At 30.1% G+C, this 27,914-nt stretch overlaps 1 protein-coding gene across 1 annotated transcript in view; it reads right to left on the reverse strand.

Moving 5' to 3' along the window:
- Positions 1-2,510: 2,510 nt before the first annotated feature.
- pi4kaa (phosphatidylinositol 4-kinase, catalytic, alpha a) overlaps positions 2,511-27,914 on the reverse strand; it is a 46,985-nt gene continuing 21,581 nt past the window's right edge. Inside the window, 29 exon segments of the mRNA XM_051120970.1 lie at positions 2,511-5,179; positions 5,265-5,348; positions 6,274-6,363; positions 6,659-6,818; positions 7,695-7,815; positions 7,930-8,055; positions 8,144-8,248; positions 8,957-9,066; positions 11,146-11,216; positions 11,319-11,391; positions 11,517-11,587; positions 13,235-13,284; positions 13,287-13,366; positions 13,617-13,737; positions 13,855-13,908; positions 15,943-16,110; positions 16,216-16,306; positions 17,886-18,085; positions 18,168-18,247; positions 19,684-19,842; positions 21,862-21,989; positions 22,247-22,354; positions 23,321-23,472; positions 23,842-24,000; positions 24,859-24,986; positions 25,182-25,338; positions 25,424-25,516; positions 26,800-26,919; positions 27,009-27,098. Of these exon segments, the coding sequence (XP_050976927.1) occupies positions 5,128-5,179; positions 5,265-5,348; positions 6,274-6,363; positions 6,659-6,818; positions 7,695-7,815; positions 7,930-8,055; positions 8,144-8,248; positions 8,957-9,066; positions 11,146-11,216; positions 11,319-11,391; positions 11,517-11,587; positions 13,235-13,284; positions 13,287-13,366; positions 13,617-13,737; positions 13,855-13,908; positions 15,943-16,110; positions 16,216-16,306; positions 17,886-18,085; positions 18,168-18,247; positions 19,684-19,842; positions 21,862-21,989; positions 22,247-22,354; positions 23,321-23,472; positions 23,842-24,000; positions 24,859-24,986; positions 25,182-25,338; positions 25,424-25,516; positions 26,800-26,919; positions 27,009-27,098 (3,201 nt within the window). The 3' untranslated portion in view covers positions 2,511-5,127.

Here is a 27,914-nt window from a genome sequence, read left to right on the forward strand (position 1 = left end):
TTTCTATGTATTTATTTCTATGTATGTATTTTGTGTATTTATTTCTATGTATGTTTTATTTCTATGTATGTATTTGTATTTATTTCTATGTATTTATATATGTATTATTTATTTCTATGTATATGTATTTATTTCTATGTATATATTTATTTCTATGTATGTATTTTATGTATTTATTTCTATGTATTTATTTTTATGTATGTATTTTGTGTATTTATTTCTATGTATATGTACAAAATCCATACATAAAAATAAATACATACATATACATAGAAATAAATACATAAAAGTATATACACAAAATACATACATAGAAATACACGTACATTGAAATATATATAGAAAAAAATACATAAATAGAGATAAATACATAGAAATAAACAGAAATACACACATATAAATAAATACATATAAATATATGTCTGTGTGTGTGTGTATATATATATATATAGATAGATATAGATAGATAGAAGTGACCCACAGAACCTTCAAGATTTGAAGACTGGAAGAATGGGACAAAATCACACCTGAGCAATGCATGCAACTAGTTACTTCATACAGGAGGCGTCTTGAAGCTGTCATTAGCAACAAAGGCTTTTATACAAAGTATTAAATACATTTCAGTAGTTTAATACTTTTTCCCTCAGTTCAATATATATATATATATATATATATATATATACACATATACACAAACATATATACAGTACTCAACATTTTAAGTGGATCAAAAGACAGTTGTCCAGCGGACAATCATTGACACCCTTCACAAGGAGGGTACGCCACAAACATTCATTGACAAAGAAGCTGGCTGTTCACAGAGTGCTGTATCCAAGCATGTTAACAGAAAGTTGAGTGGAAGGAAAAAGTGTGGAAGAAAAAGATGCACAGCCAACCGAGAGAACCGCAGCCTTGAGAGGCTTGTCAAGCAAAATCCATTCAAGAATTTGGGTGAACTTCACAAGGAATGGATTGAGGCTGGGGTCAAGGCATCACCACCACACAGACGTGTCAAGGAATTTGGCTACAATTGTTGTAGTCCTCTTGTTAATCCACTCCTGAAAAACAAACAACGTCAGAGGCGTCTTACCTGAGCTAAGGAGAAGAAGAAGAAATGGACTGGTGCCCAGTGGTCCAAAGTCCTCTTTTCAGATGAGACAAGTTTTGTATTTCATTTGGAAACCAAGGTCCTAGAGTCTGGAGGAAGGGTGGAGAAGCTCATAGCCCAAGTTGCTTGAAGTCCAGTGTTAAGTTTCCACAGTCTGTGATGATTTGGGGTGCAATGTCATCTGCTGGTGTTGGTCCACTATGTTTTTTGAAAACCAAAGTCACTGCACCCATTTACCAAGAAATTCACAGGATTTACCTATTTTACATTGATAAGAAAAAATTACAGCACAAATGTGTTACTATACTATCTGTTAACAATGTATCTATATCTGTACACTGTATATTTACAGGCAGTGCACCTTCAGAGCAATTGATTTTACCATGGTAAGTAGATATTGGGTTCTTGCGCAATGTGTAATGTCTTTATGTAATCTTTAACCATGGTTTAAAAAAAAAAAAAAAAAAAAAACTATTTAAAAAAAGATTTTATTGAAACATCTCTAATATTATAAAAAAATATATATATATATTTGCTAAAATTAAAATAAAAATCTAAAAATAAGATGCACCAAAAAAAAAAAAAAATTAACAAACATTACAATTATATTGTACTCTTAAAAACAGTATGACAGAACTTCTGATGTTCATTAATAGGGCTGTCAAACGATTAATTGTAATTAATCGCAAACAAAACAAAAGTTTGCCTAATAAATGTGTGTAATTATGATGTATATATAAAAACACATATTAATGTATATATTTAGAAGAAATATGTTATGTACAAAATATTTGTTTATACATATTACACACAGTACACACTTATATTAGACAAAACGTTTATTTTATATGCGATTAATCATTTAACAGCCCTATTCATTAACTAAACCAATAACTGCATCAACTGTTCCAGTCATGAAATATAGTTTATTAGCTTAACTGTAGACCACTGTAATGCTTTCTAGTAAATTATTATATGGAATAAAGAACAAATATTGAGTGCATCAATATACAGTACGATTCAACTGTGTTCAACAACAGCCTCGTCTGAAGCTCTCGGCAAAAGTTTACGCCGTCTTTTATTATACTGCTAATCTGCTTTGCATAATGCATAAGAACATCCTTTACTTGAGGAGTTTTGCTTTATTTTAGCGTTCAAACGAGGCTTATTCAACAAGATGCGTTTCATAAGAAGTCTGTAAGGGTTTAACGTGGAAGCTGCATAAATGCGATGTTCTCCCGCTCCGCCAGCTACATCACGCAATTAAATATTAATAGAGCATCTAAAGCGTCTTCGAGGTAAAACACACACAGGATCGGGTTCAACGATGAATAATGGAACGCAATCATGGCAGATTACCGACGGACCGCTCAAATCCGGCGTCAAAGACTACAAGCAGCAGTTCTGTCCAAGTGTTTACATTTTAATAGATGCTTTCAGGTCCATTTCTGTTCACAGATACATTTGATTGATTACACTGACAGCAATGAAATGTTAAAAGTGCAAATGCGGACGAACGGCTTATATCACCGGTTGACGGCTTGTCATGAGGTTAAGAAACGTTCCCAGCACAAGACAAACATGTCAATGGATTCACACAACAACACAAATCAACAAGCGACCTGATTGTCAATGGTGATGAAAATCAATTAAAACAGATCAAACTTCAACATTGTTTTCTCCATATTGTCATAAATATCAGACAAACATATATACACACAAATAAACTATAGCTTCTATAATCTATGACTGCTATACAGCTAAAATAATCTCTTATCTTTGAGTAACATTAAAGGAATTATATATAAGACTAAAGCTTTTGTCTCTAATGTCATAGACATGATTTGAAATCTTTTCACTGATGGTGAGTAGAAAAATCAGCGGAACTACGACAGCACATGATGAACAGCAACTATACAGCAAATCTAATGATTGAAGGTAATACTTGCAGTTCCCTATTTCGTCCACTATGAAATTACATCCTTAATGTTTTTAAAAACACATGCAAAATGACACTAGATATTAACGTTAAGTCAGTAAACTACATTTTCTTTTTGGGTTGAAGATCCCTGTTAGGAGTAAAACACACAAACGACGTCTGAGTGAATCTCACGAAAACACATCCAGCTCATGTTTCACCCGAAAATCCAAATTAGATTTTACGTAAAGAAAATAAAGCCTATTTTCAGAAGCATTTAGATATTTTGCATTGATTTTTATTTCTATTATTATTTGTACAACTCTCATTACTGCAATGCATTTGGATGGTACATAAATTTTTTTTATTTTATTAATTTTTTGTTATGCATTTTTTTTAGTGTGCTATAGCATTTTTTTAATTAATTTTTTAGTGTGCTATAGCAAAAACCAATTATGGCTGTACAACATAAATATTAGTGAAATAATATTCATGACTTCATTCATGCATTACATTAATAAAAAATTGTTTAAAATGAACGATGTGAACAAAGCAAAAGGCCTATTTTCATAAGCTTCACAATAAGTTGCATTTTATTTGCATTACCAAGCACGCGTGTTTCCCCACAATTTTTATTCATGTTAATTTTTGGTTGTATTATACTAAAAAAAAAAGTTGTTTTTTCGTATTTTCATAACCCAAATTAAAGGTAATAAAACATGTATGTTTTATTACATGTATAAATGTATAAAAATGAATTTTTTGCATTGCATTAATGATAAGTTGTGTTTAAAAATGTCACAATGCAAATAAAATTATATATATAATTTATAATAATATATAATTTTTTTTTATGAGCGTTAAGATATTTTATTTTTAATTTGCATTATTTGCAATATAATTCAGCAATTTTTGTTGTAAAAATGTTGGGAAAAAGGCTGGAATTATTTATTTATTAAAATAAACAAATTAAAAGCAGTACAACAAATACCACCATGATGTATAAATATTAATTAGTGATTTTTTTATTTATTATTATTTTTTTTTTTGAGAAGCATTAAGATATTTTATTTTTAATTTGTGTTATTTGCATTATTCTTAGTTCTCACTAATGCATTCAGACATTGTAATACTTTTGTCACATTACTTTCAGTGTAATACAGCAATTCCTGTTGTATTATAGAAAAAAAAATGCTGGAAATTTTCTTTATTAAAAAAAAAAAAAAAAAACACCAATTAAAGGCAGTAAACCAAGTACCACCATGATGTACAAATATGAATTAGTGATATTTTGCATCACATTAAAGTGAAATTTTGTTTAAAAATGTCAAAACAAAAACAAAAACAAAACAAAACAAAACAAAAAAAACTTAAGGAGCATTGCATTTTGCAATTTTATTTGCATTATTCTAGCCAAGCAAGTAGTTTTATTTTATTTACATTTTTCTTTGTTTAAATCACTAAATTAAAGGTAGTGCAACTAACATGCTTAAGTACCACCATTTAGGCTTACAAAAACAAGATATGTAAAAATATCTGCTATGCACAATTTCATAAGGCAAAATATCTAACAGTCCTAAACATAGACCATTTTCTTGCAAAACTATAATTATCATACTTGACAGCTTTCGTAAGATTCACCCATTCAGTGCCGAACATGACGTACAGACGAGATACAACGTACAAACACTGATGTATTGCATAACACAGGTCATTTGCTGACGGCACATAATCTACAGTGCAATCTGTGCCATAGTCTTAGAAATGGCTTTCTGGGTGACGCGACTAAACCCAGAGATTCAAGTAGAGTTAAAGGATGTATTTCTACGCATGGAATGTCAAAAATTCACACACAAACCGTCATGGCAGATGCCTTAAAGGGAGATCAGAGGACAAACATGCAGCTTTTGGACTACAGCGGATCACTAGAGAGGCCCCGAGGCAGCCGCACAGGAAGTGACACGCCTGCATGCCGCGGTCAGGGCCAATCAGAGCGGGCAATTTATTCTGATCTATAAAGTGCTCGTCATAAAGGATTGTAATAAACTGATAATGACTACTGATCTCAATCCGAGGCCGGTGAGAAGTCGTCGGGCTGGTCTCAGTATGGGATCTGGTTCTGGTAGTATTGCAGCCAGTCATAGGTTTTGCTCCTGTATCAGAGAAACACAGATTCACCATAAACGTTCACAATAAAACTCTTTCTTGAATATCAGATGACAAGGTGATGTTTGTTACCTGCTACTGAGGAAGCAGCGCTCGATGACTTTAATCATGAAAGCTGCGGCTTCCTTCTCGCTCATGTTGGGGTTGAACCTTTGCCTGTCGAACACAATACAGCAGGGTTATTAATTTTTGATATAAAATGCAATATAAATATTGGATGAAAAAAATTAAAAATAAATAAATAAAAAAAAAAAAACCCTAAAAAAAATAAATATATATTAAAAAAAAATAAATTACACATTACAAAATAAATAAAATGTAAACAAATTAAATTGAAAACTGTAAAATTAAACTTAAATTACTAAAAATTAAACTAATTTAATTAAACTAAATATAAAAATGAAATAGAAATATTAAAAACAAACAAAAGAAAAAAACAATAAAACTGGCAAAAACATTACAAAATTACTAAAAATTAAACTGAAAACTGTAAATATAAAAATAAAATAGAAATACTAAATAAAAAACAAAAAAACAAAATACAATAAAAATGGCAAAAACATTACAAAATAGTAATATAAAATAAAAGCTAAAAAAAATAAAATAATAATAACTAAATACAATTTAAAAAAAACAACAAAAAAGAAAAACACAAAAACACATTACAAAATTACTACTAATTAAACAAAAATTAAACTGAAAACTGTAAATATAAAAATAAAATAGGAAAATTAAAAAAATAAATAAAAAAAATACAATAAAAAAAATGGCAAAAACACATTACAAAATTACTACAAATTGAATTGAAAACTGTAAATATAAAAAAGTAATATAAAATAAAAACTAAAAAAAAATAAAATAAAATAACTAAATACAATAAAAATAGCAAAAGCACATTACAAAATCACTAAAAATTAAACAAAAATTAAATTGAAAACTGTAATATTAAACTTAAATTACTAAAAATTAAACAAAAATTAAATTGAACTGTAAATATAATAATAAAAGTTATTTTAGAGGCATTTTAGAGGAAGACAACAGATTAGAGTGTTAAATAAGTATTGAATATTCAGTAACGTACTTCAGCAGTTTGATAGTCTGTCCTCTAAAGCACGGCAATCCCGTGTCGAGCATCAGTGTCACCAGTGATACAACAGCATCCATGTACGGCCTGAAATAAATAAAAAGGAACAATCTAATTATATTATATTATATTATTAATCGATTAATTGTTTACCAGCCCTAATTATTTCAAGTACTAATTCGTTCATTTACAATATTATCCCTTTAGAAAGCAAACCCTATACAATTGTGAAATATTGGGGTGGTTTGCACGGGACAGAATCCGCCCACAGGGGGCAGCCAAAATCCTCCCAAATCCTTCCCAGACTCCCTCCTGTGTCCACACCGCTGACCTAATCCATCATCTCTGAGGATGCTAAAATATTGAAGAGCGGCCGTCTCACCTTACTGCCAGGTATCCGCGCACACACATCTCCATGAACCATTTAAAGGGAGTGGCCTCCATCTTGTTGCCCATGATCATCACCATCTCGTCGGTCAGCTTGATGTCGGGCTCCCAGCCCAGATTACCACCTGGAGAACTCTCAAACATGAAGCCGAAGTCTAAGACACAAAAACACAGAAAATACAGTCAGCCATTTAATCCTTTTTAAAAAGGTTTTAAAATCTAAAAAAAAAAAAAAAAAAAAATCTAAAATTTAAGTTAATTTATCATTTATTTATTAATTAAATAAATTAATGCATTTATTTTAAGTTACATTTGTGTTTTTATTACAAGAATGGAATAATTAATGGGTTGTAAGATCAAAATTTTCTTTGTTTGATACACAATAGATATACTATTAAAAACATTAATATGTAGTGGAAAAAAACACATTAAGACAAAAAAAAAAAAAAAAATCATTGAATCAAAGTTGATTTATAGTTAATTTATAATTTAAATTTTTAAGTTAGAGTAGTTTTTAGACTCAAAATAGTCTAATTTGAGTTTTTATTAAAAGAATGCATGATGTACCAGAGAATATATTATTAAATGATTAATATGTAAATAAATAAATAAACAAACAAAAAAAGAAAAGAAAGACAAAGTAGAAATAAATAAAAGCTAAAACTGAACTAAAAGTAAAATGAAAAAAAAATTAAACCTAAAAGGTAATATTTATTAAAATATTTATTTATTAAAATATGAATAAAAATCAAAACAGAACATAAATGCATCATTTATTATAGCTTTTAATTCATATTTTAAAATAAAATTTTATTTTATTTTTATATTTAAAATAATACTTGTGGTTAGCCAATCATAAGAGGACATTCGCATATCTTATATGTACAGTTACAAAAAGTCTTTTTTAATAAAATAATAGAAGAAAAAAGGCAGGAAATTAGTAAAATAGTCTAAATTATGGTGCAAGAAACCATGACTAACATTATAAGTGGATTTAGTAAGTGAAGCTAGTTTGGTTTAACTCGACTGACCGATATGAATGAGATGGCCTTTGCTGTCCAACATGATGTTGCCATTGTGACGGTCTTTGATTTGTAAAAGGAAGAGCAGCAGACTGTATGCGGCCATACTGCGGATGAAGTTATACCGAGCCTTTGAGAAAGAGAAAGAGAGAAGTTACACAAGATGCATTAGAAATAAACGATCAGAGCTACAAAAGAAATTCATTACAACAATATCTCTGAAAAGCACTGAAGTGTTTGTCACCTTCTGGAAGGCCAGCGTGGACTCGTCCCCGTACTGGTTCCTGAAGTAGTCGTACATGCCAAAGTCAGTCTGCCGGCCGAGCTGATCGCGGGACTTACAATCGGGAATACATTCGATCACGCCGCACTGGAAGAGTCAAACAGGAAATGCAGGTAAGCGGGACTTCGGCAGGTCAGGAACATGAAGTTTGACAGGAAGCTCAAACGACACTCACTCCAGGAGCCGTGGCCACCACACGGTACGGGAACACGAACAGATCCAAACCCACCAGCTGAAAGATGTTCTTGAAGAGACCGATGATCTGAAGGGCGAGCATGTCCTGATACCAGAGAAGCAAAATTCATAAATTAAATTAATGGTGAATAATAATTCATAACATATCAAGGTCAAATTTCACCCCAAAAATAAAAAATAAAATAAAGAAAAATAAGAAATTACACTGGCATTCATTTTTATTAATAATTTATTTTTAAATACAACAGATGCTTTTATCTAAATGCATTCAAAGTACACATTTTAATCAGATTTAATGCTCCCTTTAAATTTTTTATTTTTCATTACAATTAAGCCAATTAAGCCATAATATAAGAATTTTTATGAGAACTTCCCATAAAATTCAGATGAATTGCTTTATTAATAAATTAGACTTGAAACCAGAATTATTTTTATATTGAAAAAACATAACATAACATAACTGTATCTGATGTAAAACAAATGGCAAATTGGTGGGAATATATTTATTTATTTAATGTTGATGTACAAAATCTAAGAATTATTCTAAATATATTATCTAAATATAATATATTTAATATATATAATATATTTATCTAAATATATTATCTAAATATATATATAATTTTTAGCACCCATATATATATATATATATATATATATATATATATATATATATGGGTACTAAAAATTATAATTTCTTATTTCGTCCTTTGATTTTGGAATGAAATACGATTTTTCAAAGGTCTAATGAGATTTCCTCATTTACATTACATATGTTTCCCATGATACTGACCTGTCTGCAATCATCGCCCACTTTAAAGATGGCCGCCTGCCAGCAGATATTTTGAGCCGTCTCTGAATTCTCATCACTTTCATCCTGAGAGTCAGATGGGCATCGCAGACCTGCACACACACAGACAAGGGGCCGCTTATGATCATGCACAGGGCTCAACGCTAAGGATTTTTTATTCTGGCCCTGACCCCAAAAATAAAATAGTTGCTGTTATCATTGGTTTTGACTCATGTTATCTTTTATTTTAACAAATAAGCTTATATGACACCAAAATTATACATACTAATTAAACTGTACAATTTCGAAGCCACAGCAAAACCTACTAGCCTAACAAATATAAAGTTCAAACATTGTTTGTTCAAAAAATATTTTATTATTATTTTATTACAAATGAAAAGATGCTTTAGGGAAAACAGCAGACGGACTGAAAACGCAAATCTCAGTCTTTGCCAGCAGGTGGCGCTTACGGAATAACAGTGATATTGTATTCTTGGTTACCACTGTGAACAAAGCAGTGCTGTGCTATGAACGCTAGTTTAAATGCATTATACAGAGGCAAATGAAAAGAAAACGCCATGTAAACTTTTCAGTTTCCCCTCAGAGACATATAAACCCCCGTTTCAGTATTTAGGATAATATTTCCAATATTTTGCGCATTGTGAATCGTGATCTTTCTCTGTCTGCTAACAGCTACAGTATTTCTCCTCTTTGCGTTCGTCTTCAGTGTCTGTTAACGGATGCTTAAAGAGGTCGTAATATTTCCACACACATGACATTTTGAACAACGATTGCATTCAGTTCGTGTGCAAGCCCGGAACAGAGATCGGTTGAAATATGTCCGGTTGATCGGTGCATCTGTACTCCACTGTATAAATTAAATATAGACCAATTTTGAGTAGACGTCACAGTGACGTCACTTGCAGCTGTGCGTGCATAGTGGTTGCAGAAAAACATTGGTAGCAAGTGGAGGTAAATGGGTAAACTCCATGGAATAAGAGGAAAAAAAATATTTTTGTACCTTTTGATGTCAAAATCGGAATGCAAATAATTTTTATACAATACTGTAGTCAAAAACGCCATTTGAAGCTAAACGGACATACTATGGATGAAAACTACTATGATTACTCTACTTTTAAAGCATAAATTTAATTTAAACAATAGGTCTACATAATATTCACATATGCTGTTTATAGGGGATGTACTGTATTAGCCCTACCGTTACAGCATGAAATATTATTTAAACCTATTACTATTAACATTTTACCGAACATTTTTTTGTATTTTATCTCACAATTCTGATTTTTTTCCTTACAAATGCAAGTTTAAATCTACTAATTCGGACTTTATAACTCGATTTAACAAAACTAATGAGTTTGTTAATTCTGAGGGAAAAAAGCCAGAAGTGTGGGATATAAGCCGAGGGGAAAAGAGAGAATGACGAGTTGTTTTTCCTCTAAATTTGTGGGATATAATCTCGGAATTGCGAAAATAAAGTCAGGATTTTGAAACATAAAATCAAATTTACCTTTTTTATTCTTTTATTCCATGGCTCCATAGACTGCCAGTTGAACCTCCCATAAAAAGCGTCATCCTGGTTTTGGATCTGTAAGACTATTCCACTGTCTAATGCCGATTTCGTTGAATAACAGTGCTTATCGCTGGGTGACAAGCTCTTGTAATATGCCAATAACATTTTGAAAATGACATCTAATCAATATAATCTATACTCTTTCTAAATCTAAGTATTTTGTGCCGTATCCTTGTAATTCTCTATCCATAAAGGCGATCTCTCCTGGGTTTTCTGCAACCATGCTGCGCACGCATCCCGAATGTTTACAAACAGATAATTGGTCTACAGATTAATCATTGTTGAAGTTACAAAGTTACTCTTCAAGATGTGTATTTTGAAATACTTTTGAAGGCTACTTGTCCGTCAGAGACGCGTCTCTCTGTGATCGCTTGAAGTTTGAAATGAACAAGGCTTAAAAACATGTGCAACTGATAAAATTTAGTGACGACGCAGCAGTGGCCCGATCGGGCCAGTGACAAATTCGTCAACTGTCCCGAGCGTCTTTCACACTGGCCCCGGGCCATCAGGCACTCCTTACTGTTGAGCCCTGATACAGAAACTGCATGTACATTGCAATCACTGCAAGTTCATGTCATATGAAAGGTCATGTGCGACTCACCCTCTTTTTCCAGCTCGCTAACACCACACCTCTTCACTTTGAATTTTGCCAGATAAGGGGCTTTGGCAGCGCTGTAAAAACAGCCTAATGTTAATGAGCTCATAAATCACAGGTGAAATATAAACAGATAGCATGTGAACAGGTTTCTGGCGAGCTGTGATGTTTGGTGGTACCTCTGCATAGGTGTTCCTGACTTGTAGTCGATATCGAGGACGATAGCTTCTGGATTGCTTGGCAAATAGCAACCTGATTACAGTGTCAAAAAAAAAGAAAAAAAAGACACAAATACCTAATAAGTAACATTTTTAAAGCTCAATTACTCTTATCACAAATAACGATCCAGATTTATCTTAAATTGACCAATTGCTGACCTGGCTGAACTTTGATTTCTGACAGCGCCTTCAGACACGCTCTCTTCCTCTCATCTCCTTTCGGAACAGGCCTGAAAACAAGAACCACATGCTTTTTTATATTCTCTTTACTTATACAATCAAGGTATATTTTGCATAGAGAAAATGAAAAATAACTGCACAATTACTTTAATACAAAATTAAAGAAATACTACAACACACTGACTTTTCATTTAAAAAATTACTAATACTAATAAAACATTTTTTGTTTTACTTTACAAAAGGGAGAATTTGTTTTTTTTTTTTTGCATTACAGTTATTATTTTTGGAAGGGAGAATGTGCCATTTTCACAATAATTAAACCGTGCAAAACATCCTGTTTCCTTGCAAAAATTAAGGTTAATTTATTTCTCTTAATTTTGTGGCAAATTATGACAGACTAGACAAGTTTCATGAGATTCACCCTTTTACATTAAATCATTCTGGCACATAAATGCAAAACATCTTAAAAGCTTGCTTAATTTTCTTGCAAACATACTTTCTAATTTATTTTTCTTAATTTTGTGGTGAAATATGACCTAGACACAACAGGTTGAGAGATTTACCCTTTTGACATTAAATAATTTTTGCACAGTGCAAAACAGCTTTATGTTCTAATAATTTCTAATTATTTTTTTCTTAATTTCGCGGCAAAATATGTCCTGGACCCAACAGTTTTCATGATTATTTATTTATATAATTTTTTATTTTTATATATTAAGTATTATGTTTAAAAATTAAAACATTTTTATAGTGTTTCATTTTGATTTGGTTTGTTTTTACGGTGACTTCAAGTTAATGCATCATTACTAATGTTTAAAAAAAAAAAACATTAATTTCTAATATTAATAATAATAACAACAACAACATTATTGTGTGATTTCTAGACTTGGAAAAATCATGTGAATTAATATTAAAAATACTTTTAAAATACTAAAATGTTAAAAAAATTATTTACTTATTACTATTATTAAAAAAATATTTAATTATCACTATTTTTTTCTAGTTATGTCAAACTCCAGTTAAAATATATTTTATTGGGTAGAAATGTATATTTATTATTTTAAAAATAATTTAAACAAAACTTATGACATGCAGGTAAACGAATACAATTTTTATATTTATATAAAATATTTTACATGTAAATATTAAGTATTATATTTATAAATTAAAATAATTTTATAGTGTTCAATTTTGATTTTTACTGTTTTTACTGTGTTTTTACTTCAATTTTGTTTTTTACTGTGACTTTTCAATTTAATGCATCACTGCTGAAATTTTTTTTTCTAATATTAATAATAATAAAATTGTGTGATTTCTAGACATGAAAAGTCATGTGAATTAATATTAAAATATTTTTAAATTATTTTAAAATATATTTTTTTCTAATTATGTCAAGTTTTACTTACATATATGTTATTGGGTAGAAATTAATATTTATAAGTAAAAAATAATACACCTTGTAAAATGACAATTCATGACATGCAGGTAAAAAAAATAATTGTTTTTTTAGCCTTTCATTTTGCTTTATTTTAGAATTCAAAGTAAGTTTAATTTGACATTTTTTATGATTTAATTAATGAGTTAATCTCCTAACAAACAAATTTTAAGGCATCACTGTATACATCCTTCAGCTATAGAACCATCCTAGAATAAACTGCAATGAAGCTCATATGTGGTGGAAATCAATTTGAACTCACTTGATAATAGCAGAGACGTTAGTGATCTTGTTAAAGAAGTCAAACTCGCGCGCTGGTAGAAGTCTTTAGCGGGGCCCGACAGAGAGTGTGTGATCTCCTCCACCATCTGCTCCAGAAGCTCACCGATGTCCGCTGAACCACAACACAAACCCAACACTCAATAAACACACTTTTAGGTACTATTAACCTAATAACTTTGTAAACCTGAATTTTTGATTTGAAATATAACACTATAAATGTCACTTTTAATCAACTGAATGCATTCATGATGTATAAATGTAGTAATTTATACTAATTCCAAAAATCTTTTGAACAATAGTGAGTAAATTGGGAGTGTTTTGACTACAGCGAGTAACTGGACCCATTCAGACAGGTGACGTACGATCTTTCTGATGGCCCTCCTCGTCCAGAAAGATGTTGGTCTTCATGTTCCATATGAACTGATGAGCGAGGAGCTGGGACTTCTGCGCGGCCCACAGGATGTACTCGCGCACGTAACCCATCTGTCAAAAAGGCCAGCGAAGACGTTAATACCAGCCCGGGGCTGTGTGAGTCAGATGAAACCACTGTTGTGTTAAGAAAAAGGAGTTCAGGAAAGGTCATAGTTCACTCTTGCTCACCTTGTCATAGCGCAGCGCTTGAACGATTTGAGGAATGTAAAACAAAATGGCGTCCTGTAAGAGAAACGCAAGTCAGAAATCACAGAAACGATATGGACAAAATTAAATCTGTTCCTGCAAGATGAGGATCACTTTTATGACACATTTGTGGAGTTTAAATCATAAGCACCCTTCAAAACATCTCTTTTTGTGTTTCACAGAAGAAAGAAAGTCATACAGGTTTAAAATGACGTGAGCGGCTCATTTTTCTCATGAGTGTCAAGGTCTAATTACGTCAATGGAAACTGTAGCTAAATGTATAAATGCCATCAAGTATCTGAAATTGAATGACAGCAAGTTTATTACTCAGCGGAAGCATGAAGCAGGACATTTTAAAAGCATGGTTACATCTAGAAAAGTCATGGGAATTAATATTAAAAATATTTAAAAGTCAGTAAAAAATTTTATAATGATAGAATTCTAGTTATATCAAGCTACGGTATACTTCATTGGGTAGAAGTTGCTATTTGAAAAGCGTGATTTCTACATCTAGAAAAGTCATGGAAATTAATATTAAAAATGTTTTTTAAACATTAAAAATTTAAGCCATCAAATATTTTATTGGGTAGAAATTAGTATTTGAAACACGATTTCTATGCCTGGAAATGTCATGGGAATTAACATTAAAAAAAAAAAAAACTTAAATATATATATAAAAAAGTAGTAATTAATTAATTTTAAAAAATACTTAAAACTCTAAAATATCTAATATGATTTTTGAAACATGAGATTTCTAGACCTGGAAAAATCTTAGGAATTAATATTTAAAATATTTTTAAAAAAAAAATATTAAAAAGTCAAGGAAATGTTTATAATGAACAATTTTTTTCTTTCTAGCTATATTAAGCTTTAAATATTTTATTGGCAGAAATTGCTATTTGAGACCTGATTTCTAGGCATGGAAAAGTCATGGGAGTTTACATTTAAAATATTTCAAAAATGCCTAAAAATTCAAGCTCTAAAATTATTAATTGGATACATATTGTTATTTTAAACCTAATTTCTAAGCCCAAAAAATAATGGGAATTAACATTAAAAATATTTTTAAAATATTAAAAAGTCAAGGAAATGTTTATAATACATATATTTTTTCCAGTTATATAAAACTTTAAAATATTTTATTGGGCAGAAATTGCTTTTCGAAACATGATTTCTAGGCCTGGAAAAGTCATGGGAATCAACATTTAAAAAAAAAGCAATTTTTTTAATTAACCTTTTTTAAACACATAAATCTTAGACTTGGAAAAATCATAGGAATTATTATTTTAAATATTTTCATTTTTATGTTAAAAAGTCAAGGAATACAAATTTATGAATGTATATTTTTTCTAGTTATATTAAGCTCTAAAATATTTTATTGCTATTTGAAACATGATTTCTAGGCCTGGAAAAATTAATTGGAATCAACATTAAAATACATTTTAAAATATTTAAGTACATTTTTAACTAAATTGTTATATTGGTTAAAATTAGCTTTTTGAAATGTGTAATTTTTAGATTTGGAAAAAATCATAGGGATTAATATTTTAAATACTGAAATTTTTGTATGTTAAAAAGTCAAGGAATATATATTTATGAATAATTCTAGTTATATTAAGCTCTAAAATATTTTATTGGGCAGAAATGTGATTTCTAGACCTGCAGAAGTCATAGGAACTAATAGTAAAAAAGTCAATGACTTTAAGGACTTACTTTTTTCCTAAAATATTTTATTGGGTAAAAATTTTAAATTTAAGTGTGATTTAAAAAAAAACACCTAAATTAATAGGGAATTAATAGGAACTTAAAACTAGAAAATTCACTGGTAATAAAAAATGCAAACCCTAATGAACACTTATGGAATTTAATTATTCTAATTATTTCTTAAATTATTTTATTAACTATTATTACTATAAACAATTCAAAATATTTATATAAATATTAAAATATTTACGTAAATAAAAATATTTAAAAAAGAAAAGCTTTGTAATTGCAGCTGTCAAATAAGGTCTTGGCAATGGGGTTCTTGGAGCCAAAGAAAGACTATAGCGCCACCCAGGTGGTACGTACAGGAGGGAAGGAGCGCAGGACTTTGACACCATACTGAGCGGTCAGTGGATGCGGAGGGTACATGCTGGAGAAGTACGAAAGGCCGGTGGGAGGATCCGCGGGAGCCCAGCACAGGATGTGACTCAGCTCTGGAGAATCAGCATCAATGGTATGCCAAGTCACCAGGAACTATGGAGAAAAAAAAAAAAAAGAATCCACATAAGCAACAATGAGAGTGATTTCTAGCACGTACAGGTACATAATGTCCTGTTGTGGTAGAACAGCAGCTCTGACCTTTACTGCCTCCGGCACGTCACTGACAGCGCCAGGATCCAGTCGAACCAGACGGGTCACTTCAGCCACAATGGCGTCTGCATTTTTGAACCTAAAAAAACAAGAAAATAGGTCAGACAGTGACATCAAAAAGAGCTCTTTACCAAAACCTCAAAACTGGACTGAAAACGAAAAAATTGCATTAGTAAACACAAATAATATTGTCCATATTTAATAAGGTCAAAATATTTAAGCAAACTTTTTAGTACTGAATGAATGATAGACATGCATTCTAGGTAGACAGCTCACTAGAGTTTAGAACACAGCTATTTTGCATAACGTGGCATTGGAATTTTGTTTAAAATAAAATAAAATAAAATTAAGCTGCCTTAAAATTGGGAAAATTGATATGCCTTAGAGGGTAGCAGAGCTGAATATTTTGGGGAATTTATTTGTTATTATTACTCGTTCATTGATTATTCTCATTTCATTTTCAGCAACTTAATATTGCAATGATTCCAGATTTTATTTGCCTACTGATGCCTTTATCTCAAAAAAGATTTTAAACTGTCTTTTAAAAACAATTTCTTTATGTGTAAAAATGTCAGTGCACTTTTGAATAAATAACACAAAATAAAATAAAATATCTTGTAAAGAATTCCTTTGCGTAAAAACGCATTTTAAAAGTGCATTTTTTAATAAAATAAAATAAAATAAAATAAAATATTTTGTTTTGTAAACAATTCCTTTGTGTAAAAATGTAAGTGGATTTTTGAATAATATAATATAATATAATATAATATAATATAATATAATATAATATAACATAATATAATATAATATTCATATTATAGAAAGAGTTTTGGTTTTTTTTTGTATTTTGTGAAAATTTGCATAATTGTCATAAAAACAATTCCTTACGTGTAAATTGTGAGTGCACTTTTGAGTAAAATAAAACACTTTTTTGTAAACAACTCCTTTGTGTAAAAATGTAAGTGCATTTTTGAATAATATAATATAATATAATATAATATAACATAATATATATTTTTCATATTATAGAAAGAGCTTTGGGTTTTTTTTGGTTATATTTTGAGAAAATGTGCATAATTGTCATAAAAACAATTCCTTACATGTAAACTGTGAGTGCACTTTTGAGTAAAATATATATATATTTTTGTAAACAATTCCTTTGTGTAAAAATATAAGTGCATTTTTGAATAATATAATATAATATAATTTTTCATATTATAGAAAGAGTTTTGTGTTTTTACATTTTGGGAAAATGTGCATAATTGTCAAAAAAAAAGTCACTGCAAAAAAGCTCCTACAATAGGAAAACATTGTAAACATTTTTAAAAACAATTTCCTTATGTGTAAAAATGTTAGTGCACTTTAGAATAAAAAAAAAAAATGTGTAAACAATTCCTTTGTGTAAAAATTTGAGTGTATTTTTGAATAATATAATATAATATAATATAATATAATATATATTTTTCCACATTAGAGTAAATCGTTTTGTTTGGGGAAAATTTTAAAGATATCAGTTTAAAAAAAAAAGGTCCTAATAGTTTTTATTCAAATCAGCTCAAATGATCAAAATTATTATTATTTTTTTTAACTTAACTCTGCTAAAGGGTAGACAGCTCACTACAGTTTAGCACAGAGTTACAGTCTTGTTATTGCTGTACCTTGCTGGAAGCTGCAAGGCCAGATACGGAGCGATACTCCAGGCCAAATTGACGTTGTCCTTCCACTGTTTCTCACTCAGGTTGATGTATTTGGATCTCCAGTTGGAGATGCTGGTCTCTACCGACTGCTCTGTGGCGATGGCCAGCTCCTGCGTTGACAGTGGGTTGTACCAAGTGGTCAGTCGCTCAATCTCACTGGCCTGAAAAGAAAGCACAGACATGCTCAAGACACAGGAGTGTATTTGTTTAACAGGAACCAGGCAGAGGAAAAAACATCCCTACCAGTAAGGCCAACAGTAACGTCCTGCGCTTCATGTAGTACTTGTGTAACTGGGTGCCTCTGTTGCTCTTTTTGGACATGCCTATAGTGAGAGAAAACAACGGAAGACATAGTATCAGAACTGCATGAGGACTAAACATTAAACTTTCTGGACTGCGCACGTAAGTTATAGAGGTGTTTATGTAATACAGCAGAGCTGCTTCTACACTGTGACCAGTAATATTTTAGTTTCATATTATAGTTTTTTAATCAACGTTTTGAAATAGTTTTTATTTTTACGTTTCTCCATTTTCATTTTAAATTCAATTACATTTTTAATAAAAATTACAAATGTTATTTTTATTTTTTAAACGTCAATAGTTTTTATACATTTTTCTTTCTTTTTTTTTTAAATACATGTTTAGTAGATAAACAAAAAAAAAAAAATACTGCCTTGGTTTTTTATTTTTTTTTTGTTTATATATATTTTATTTTGTTTCAGTTTATGTGTATTTTAAGTAACAAAAATATTGTTATGGCTTCAGTTTTAGTTAAGTATAATAACCCCAGTTGTGACCACAAAATATGACATCCTTTTAGCAATCAAAAATGTTTTTATGACATTTGTGTGGATTTTTTCCACAATTTTCCAATTTTAATTTTTTTTTTTTAATTTTTACATAGGTAAATCAATTCAAAATGTCAAAAATGTCAGTGCACTTTTAAAACACAATGTAAATAAAATAGAATAAAATAAAATAAAAATATTTCTACATTTTACAAAATTTCATTCATTCAGATTTAATTCATTCATTCACTCACTTACTTTTCTGCCATTTAAATTTGTTTTTTTTCACTGAAGTTACATAAAAACAAAATAGGTTAATTTTTTTTTAAATTAGAAATACTGAATACTGAAATAAAGTATTTAATATTTAAATATTTAATTTTGTTTCAGTTTATGTGTATTTTAAGTAACAAAAATATTTTTATGGTTTTAGATATAACTACTATTATAACCCTGGCTGTGACTACAATCAAAAATACTTTTATTACATTTGTGTGGAAAAGATTTCTTGATTTGTAAAAATCTCAGTGCACTTTTGAAACACACAAATAAAATAAAATAAAATAATAAAATAAAATTCCACAAAGACATATGTGCTTAAAAACGCATTTTATGTGCTATTTGTGCAAAAAAAAAAAAAAAAAAAAAAAAAAAAAAAAAAAAAAAACACACACACACACACACACAGATTTAACAGTTTTGGATTTACCAGACTTGTTTCCTCACATAGGATGCATTTGGGTGTTCTTATGCTATTTTAACTTTACATAATAGAACAATCAGTGACACAACAGCCACAAGTTCATTTCCAGTAACTAAGAAAGCCTTCATCACAGCTAATGCAGTGCTGACCCTTAACAATTAGGGAGATCACTGCATTAGCAGGTGCACATTGGTTAAACAGATTAAACCATTAAAACAAATCAGGATGAGTGAACAGGTCAAAGAGCTGTTGTGCGTTTAAGCGATACCTGATTTCTTAGAGGTGGTGGACATCCCGCTGGACAGTGGGTAGGTGTTAATCCAGCCCTGAGTGCTCTGCTGGCGGGAACCCACGGCCATGTCCATGTTGTTCCTCGGGTCGGCGGCGTTCATCACAGACAAACTGTTCAGGGATGGATCTTGGTTGTCTGTGAGAGGAAACGTTGTTCAGAGAAGGATTTTGCAGAATTTTATTCTCCTCTCTGATACTGAACACCTACACTATCAGAGTAAATCTCATCTAGAGTGTGTGCAGATCATATTTTACCCCAAAATCAAAAGGCGATTCATCATATATATTTTATTGCATTGTGATAAAATGTTAATTACTGTAATATATCATGATTGCTTTTCTTCTGAGTTTATTAGTCATTCTCATTTTTCCTTCATTAATGTTTTTCATAAGATTTTTATTAAATAATATTCCAAAGATAATTATTCTAGATTTTATTTGGCCATTGATATAATTACAGTGAGAAAGACACAAAAATACATAAAAAAAAAAAAAAAAAATACAATTACTTTATTAATGAGCATAAAATGTGCACTTAATATAAAATAATACCTAATATACAATTATGTATTTTGTATTATGTACACATAGTAATTAATTGAAAGTAATTTTTTTGATAATTTGTGAAAAATGTACACAAAGGAAAATATATAATTTAATTTAATATAATATAACAAAAATGCACTAAAATAAAATGTCTTTGTATCATTAAATATATATTATGTATTATTTCAGTTTTTATGCATCATATTTATTGCACATTTATTAATTGTGCACAAAGGAAAATATATAATATAACATAATATAAAGAAAAATGCACCAAAATAAAATGTCTATCTTTATCTCTTAAATATATATTATGTATTATCTTTGTTTTTATGAGTCTTATTTATTGTACATTTATTAATTAAAAAGGATTTAATAATTTTTTTGGATAATGTGAGGGAAAATGTGAACAGTTGTGCACAAAGGAAAAAATAATATAATATAATATAAGTTATAATTTAATTTAAAGGAATCTCATTAAATATAATATAATATAATATAATATAATATAATATAATATAATTTAATATAATATAATATAACAAAAAAGCACTAAAATAAAATGTCTATCTTTATCTCATTAAATATATATTATGTACTATCTTTGTTTTTATGCATCATATTCATTGCAGAAATTAACTGTAGTGAATTTAATGAGTTTTTTTTTTTGATAATATGAGGGAAAATGTGCACAACTGTATAATATAATATAATATAATATAATATAATATAATATTTAACAAATATAAATAAAAACGTCTTTGTCTCATTAAACTTATAATGCATTTTTGTATTTATGCATCATAAATGCATCAACTTTAATATTGCATATAAATTAACTGAAATAAATGTAATGACTCTTTTTTATTATTATTTATTTAGTAATTTTTAATATTTGTGTCTTCCGATTTAGGGGTGAAATATGACCTGGACATGCTCCCGACAGGTTCTGTGAGATTCACTCAATATTTGTAAGCTAATGCTCTTCTTTTATCCCATTTCCAACTTTCTTCTTGACTATTTTGTTCCATCATTCCAGCACTTTTTCTCCTTTCCCTTTCCCATTAGCTTTAATGAATTATTAACACACAGCATCCGAGGAAGAGAAGGCTGCAAATTATACATTCGACGAGTAAATACCAAGCGAAGCAACTGATTTGTGGTGCTGTCTGGCGATGTAGCACATCACACGATGGAGAGGCTTTAAGGGACGAATGAAGTCTCAATTAGTTCTCTGATATTGAAATGATCATGCATTTTACATGAGAGCGCTAATGTTCTGATGAGATCATGTTTTCTACAATGGACAGAGAGGGGTGGTGGCGGTACAGGCGGGGAGAGACGGGACGGACGCGTTTGTCAATTTGCGCTTGGCGACAAATTGATAAATTCGGCCGTCCGGATGATTGCCGTGCATTTTTAGTACAGGTTTCAAATTTGCGGCCATGCAAATTTGAACCGCATAAACATGCTCCTGCTGCACTGTAGTTGCACAGTCGTAGCAAGAGAGGCTTACTTAATATCGATATCGGAGAAGTGCTGGAAACGATAAGCGATCCGAAAATCCCGGCAGATAGGGAGCTTTGAGGGGGATTGGCGCCAAGCTCACCAGGTGGCACAAGCTGACTAGCAGCTAGGTACTTCTTATCAGACAGGATGCTGGCGTAGAAGCGGATCATGACGCTGATGTCCTCGCGCAGACGACTGTCTCCCTGGGTGGGGAACTTCGAGGCCACACTGAGGGGGGGCAAAAAACAGATAAAAATAATGATGATTCATTTAAATTAGCCAGATAAATAGTTTAACAGAGACTGACTTGATTAACTTGATTAAAATTCTGTCTTCAAGGGATAGTTCAACAAACTGAAACTCAACTACAAATCAGGGTTATTATCATTAACTGAAACAAAAGTTTCACTAGAACTACATTTTCATTACTTTCATTACAACAAACATTTATCACATCAAAAACTCCAACATTTTCTATGCAGTACCTGAAATAATCAAAGGCGGAGGAGTATATCTTTTCACGTAGGACGTTACGGATGGTGGCGTTGGTCACGACGTCAGAATGCAGGAGGGCAAGTCCCAGTGTCAACAACCTGAATGCAGAGAAATATTGTAAAATTGTATTTTCTTTCTTAGAGTCAACCAGGGATATAGTTAACTAAAAGTAAAATTAAAATGAAATCTTAAAAAAAAACAAAAAAAAAACAACAACCTTGAAATAAAATGAACATTAAATCAAATGAGCACCCAAATCATTATTCCTCATTTTCACTTTGTGCACTTGATGCACTAAAATAACAAAAACTAAAAAATAAATAAATAAATAAAATAAAATTAATAAAATGACAAAACACAATAAAATGACTAAGCCTTTGACTAAAATTAAAATGACAAAAAAAAAAAAAAAAAAAAAAAAAGGATTACAATTAAAATTAAATTTAATATAAAATATATAAATAAGACTTTATATATAAATACAACATCTCATTGTTAGTAAAATATCAATGGTGCAAACTACAGAAATGTAATCAACTACAATGAAAAGAAATTTGGTGCAAGTTTTACTTTGAATCAATTTTCAGAAAATGATACTAAATTTCATTAAAAAAAAAAAAAATTCAGTGCAAAAATTACCCTAAAACAGATTTCATTTTTCTTGTGCAAAATACATTTTTATATATTGTTTTTTTTTATTTTTTTATTCAGGAGTCATTTGTTTATTTGTCTGTTTATTTGTTTTATTTTTGGAAAATATATTAATGTATGCGTGTATTTATTTATATTTAGCATAAATATACACAATACACATACATGCATTACGTAAACACAAAGTTTTATTTTGGATGCGGTTAACTGTGATTAACCGTTTGACAGCCCTAACAGTTTTCTTTGAGTTTTACCAATTAAGTGGTTGGTAAATTAATTTCCTTCTTTTACCCATTCATATTGAATTAAATGTGAATTTTTGAAGTAGGAAGTAAAAGCATTTTTTGTAAAACATACTTCGATAATTTTTATTCACAACTTTAAAAAACTATTTTACACAGTGCTCTTCTAACCTGAAGCGTGGTCCAATGGCCGCCACGTGGCGATTCAGGCCACTTTTTGGGCCGCCAACATTGAGAGACAAAGACCTCTGCAGAAGACTGCCGAAAATCTCCACTTGATCGGCACTGCTGTACTTGGCGATCTCAAAACGCTGAACCAGAAACTAGACACACAGAAAACAACAACTACTAACTTAGAATTAAACAAAATGTTAAAATTAAATTTTGTGAAACAAACAAAAAAAAAAAAAAAAAAAAAAAAAAAAAAAAGAATCACAGCAAATTAAACACAGCAAATTGTTTGCTCAAACAGAGCATAGCAAATTGAAGCATAAGGTTTATTGTTTTAATTACACAACACTTCTATTTCACTTCTATTTTCACACCCTCATCACAATAGATGGGAGTTTTCCTCACAAGGAGTCATCAAGCTATTTCAGGTGTGTATCATAAAGAGCTTTCGGCTCAGCTAAATCCACAGCTATGAAAATGCCTGTAAGCTTCAACACATAAACAGGGTAACAGGAAGTAACCTCAATCCAGATGTAGTGGGGAGTGACGTCAGGCGGGCAGGGGAGGGGCTGGCTTTCCTCTGAGGCCGCCAGAGGATCTGCTTCCACCTGGGCGTCGGAGAACAGCCCCATCTTCAGCTCGACGGTCATCTGCCACGCGCCTGCCATCTCCCGCATGAACTGATCCCAGAACAGAGCAGAAATTCAAGTAATTCATTTAATATAATTGTGTGTCCGTGTGCGTGTGTGTGTGTACTTGTTTTTGCTACATTGTGGGGACCAAATGTCCCCACAAGGATAGTAAAACCTGAAATTTTTGACATTGTGGGGACTGGCTTGAGGTCCCCATGGGTACAAAAGCTTATAAATCATACAGAATGAGTTTTTTTGAGAAAGTAAAAATGCAGAAAGTTTTCTGTAAGCGTTAGGTTTAGGGGTAGGGTTAGGGTAAGGGGATAGAAAATACAGTGTGGAGAGTATAAAAACCACTGCACCTATGGAGAGTCCCCACAAGGATAATAAACCAGACGTGTGTGTGTATATATATATATATATATATATATATATATATATATATATATATATATATATATATATATATATAAAATATACACACACACACACACATAAAAATAACATTTTCATTTTATTTGCTTGGTTATGTTTTTTCCTTTTTTTATTACTTATAAATGACTAATACCAATTTATTGAAATTATTATTTATTTATTTTTTATTTTAAATTGCATTATTTTAAATTGCATTACAAAATTATTATTGTTATTATTATTATTATTATTATTACTTTTTTATTTTTAAATTCTATTTATTTATTTAACTTTTTTTTTTTTTTTTCATTTTTATTATTATTATTTATTATTTATTTTATTTATTTAACTTTTTTTCTTTTCTTTTTTTTTAGCATACTTACTTTTTATTGGAGTTTTGAGAACCATTTAATTTCACTGCTATTGGAACTAATGAACTAATGAACTAATGAAATACTGGTTTTACACCAACCCTACATATACACATCTTACCGGGACTTCAACGCCTGTCCTTGCAGCCAGGAGCCATTCCCAGCAGGCAATAGCTGTTTCCATGCCATTCTCAGTGAACATCTTTAATGGAGACCAGCACAGGTGATGCAGCAGCTGAGGGTCCCATTCTACATAATAAACACAACATCAAATCAAAACTCAGCTGACTTTGTTAATAACTGCATGTGGTCTTATTGATCTTCTTATGCTTTTATCTATAAAAACAACATTCTGTGAAACTGAACTTGATTTGTGGCACATTTCAGTGTTTCATTATGCAATTTGAAAATCTAATGTTGGCGTATGATTTGCAATGTAGTAACCTTTGGAGCTGATCAGCAGTGCAGCCATTTTGAACATGGCTTCAGTGAAGGCTTCTGGCTGGCCTCCATCCAGAGCTTCATTCATCTGACGAATCATCAGCTTATTCAGATCTGACGTGCTCCGCGTTGCCTCAGAGAAATTGATCATCCCTGCAACCTGGATTAAAGACACGTGACGAGTTAAGACTCTGAGCTTCTTTCATAAAATACCCAGCAGCCTGTGCTTTATTATTCAGCATTACCTCTCCAGCATAGCGGTTTCTCAGGTTGAGGGAGGCCATGAAGTTGGAGTAGTCTTTCTTCACGCACGCCGGTCTCTCTGTGAGCTGAGTGGTCTGAAATAGGGATATTTTTGTTAACTAAACCTAAACCTTAACGAACATATAGTTGTGTCACTTATAAAATAAGTACAAATAAAAAATTACAAAATAAATAAAAAAAAAAAAAAAAAAATAATAATAATAATAATAATAATAATAATAAAAAAAAAAAAAAAATAGTTTCAGCTAGTTGCAAATAAATAACTCAAAATAATATAAAATTAAATAAAATTAAAAAAACCTTAAACTTAATTTATTTCAGCTAGCAAATAACTCACTATTTTTTATCTTTTTTTAATTTTACTCTGTTATTTTTTTATTGAGTTACTGTTTATTTGCAACTAGCTGAAAAATATAAATAAAATAAACTTAATTGATTTCAGCTAGTTGCAAATAAACTAACTCAGTAAAAAAAAATAAAAACAAAAGTCTTATTTTTATATAAATTATTATATATTTATAAATTATAATAATTATTGATTAAGTTATTGATTTAATTAAATCATGTTTTATTTTGAGTTATGTTTTATTTGCAACTATCTAAAATAATTAATTTTTTAATTTATTCTGTTATTTTTTATTGAGTTATTGTTTATTTGCAACTAGCTGAAGAATATAAATAAAATAAAAACGTAATTTATTTCAGCTAGTCGCAAATAAACAATTACTCAAAATATTTTAATTTGCAACTATCTGAAACGAATTGTTTTTTTAATTTTGTTTTCTTACTGAATTATAGTTTAGTTGCAAATAGCTTAAAAATATTAAATAAAATAAAAAACGTAATTTATTTCAGCTAGCTGCAAATAAACAACTTAAAATAAATTAATATATATATATATATATATATATATATATATATATATATATATATATATATATATATATATATATATATATATATATATATATATTTTTTTTTTTTTTTTTTTTTTTTTACTTTTTCAGGTAATTGTAAATAAACAATAACACTAAAATAAAATGTAAAAAAAAAAAAAAATTAAAGCTTAATTTTATTTCAGCTAGTTGTCAAAGCAAATTCTCTCATTTTCATTTAGTTTAACTATATATACACACTACAACACTACTAAAACTGGAATAAAAATTAAGTAACTAACTAAATAAATAGTATCTCAGTAATACTAAAATAACACTGGTCTGAAATGACAGAGAACATACCTTCCACAATTCACTGTTTTTTTTTTTTGTTTTTTTTTGTTTGTTTTTTTTTTTTTTTTTTTAAACACTAACAAACTAGTTAGAATGAACTAAATCTCAACATAAGCTGGTCATCTTACACCCAGACTGGTGCTTTGCCGATTGTATCCAGCGAAGTGCAGGATGCTCTCAGTGGCCATAGCCAGACCCGTGTGCTGAGACAAACCTGACACCCAGTTCTGATGCTTATTCAGGTACTCCTGTGGAAATACATTGATGACGTTAAACAGCATTAGGTAGGATGGCAGTGAAGTTAAATATCTGTTGTACTTTTAATGGGAGGCCAAACCTGTAGGTGAGATTTGGTGACTGAAGGCGCCCATTTCATGGCCTCTTTTAGGATTTCTCCACAGCGGGCTGCAAAGTCTTTCACTATGCTCTACACATGATATATGAAATCCCAAACATATCAGTAACACATATGCAGATCATGCAGTACATATCCAAATTCACATCTATGCTTTTTTTACTTGTTTATATTCCAGTCAAAAAAGCCAAAAAAACTGATACATTTGATACAAATTATTTTATATAAATTTAATACACACATATATAATACAAATTCTGTATGTAATAGGAGCTGCACAGTCGACTGGTCGACTTTAATGCTCTGCCATGGCGCTTTTTGGTTGACGTCGACTAGTCACGCTACGCGAATTTTATATATTAGTATATATAAAATTAATATATATTAATTTTTTAAATATTTTTTTTAACCAATCGGGCCCGGGTTTATATAATAATTTTATTATTATAAAATATATAATATGTGCTAGAATCATGCTAGCAACATGCTAATCATGCTAAAAACATGCTAGCAACATGGTAGTAACATGCTAGAATCATGCTAGAAACATGCTAATCATGTTAACATGATAATCATGCTAATAACTTCCTAATCATGCTCAATTCCTGATAGTAACTTGGTAATCATGCTAATAACATGCTAATTATGTTAACAACATCCAAGCAACATGCTAATCATGCTAGAAACAGGCTAGTAATATGCTAATCATGCTAACAACATGCTAACAACATGCTAGTAACTTGTTAATCATGCTAGAATGATTTACAGATAATGTACTCACCCCCTTGTCATCTAAGATGTTCATGACTTACTTTCTTCAGTCGTAAAGAAATTATGTTTTTTGAGGAAAACATTTCAGCATTATTTCTCCATATAATGGACTGATAT

This window comes from Labeo rohita, chromosome 10, assembly GCF_022985175.1.
Source record: "Labeo rohita strain BAU-BD-2019 chromosome 10, IGBB_LRoh.1.0, whole genome shotgun sequence".
In the NCBI taxonomy this organism is placed as follows: Eukaryota; Metazoa; Chordata; class Actinopteri; order Cypriniformes; family Cyprinidae; genus Labeo; species Labeo rohita.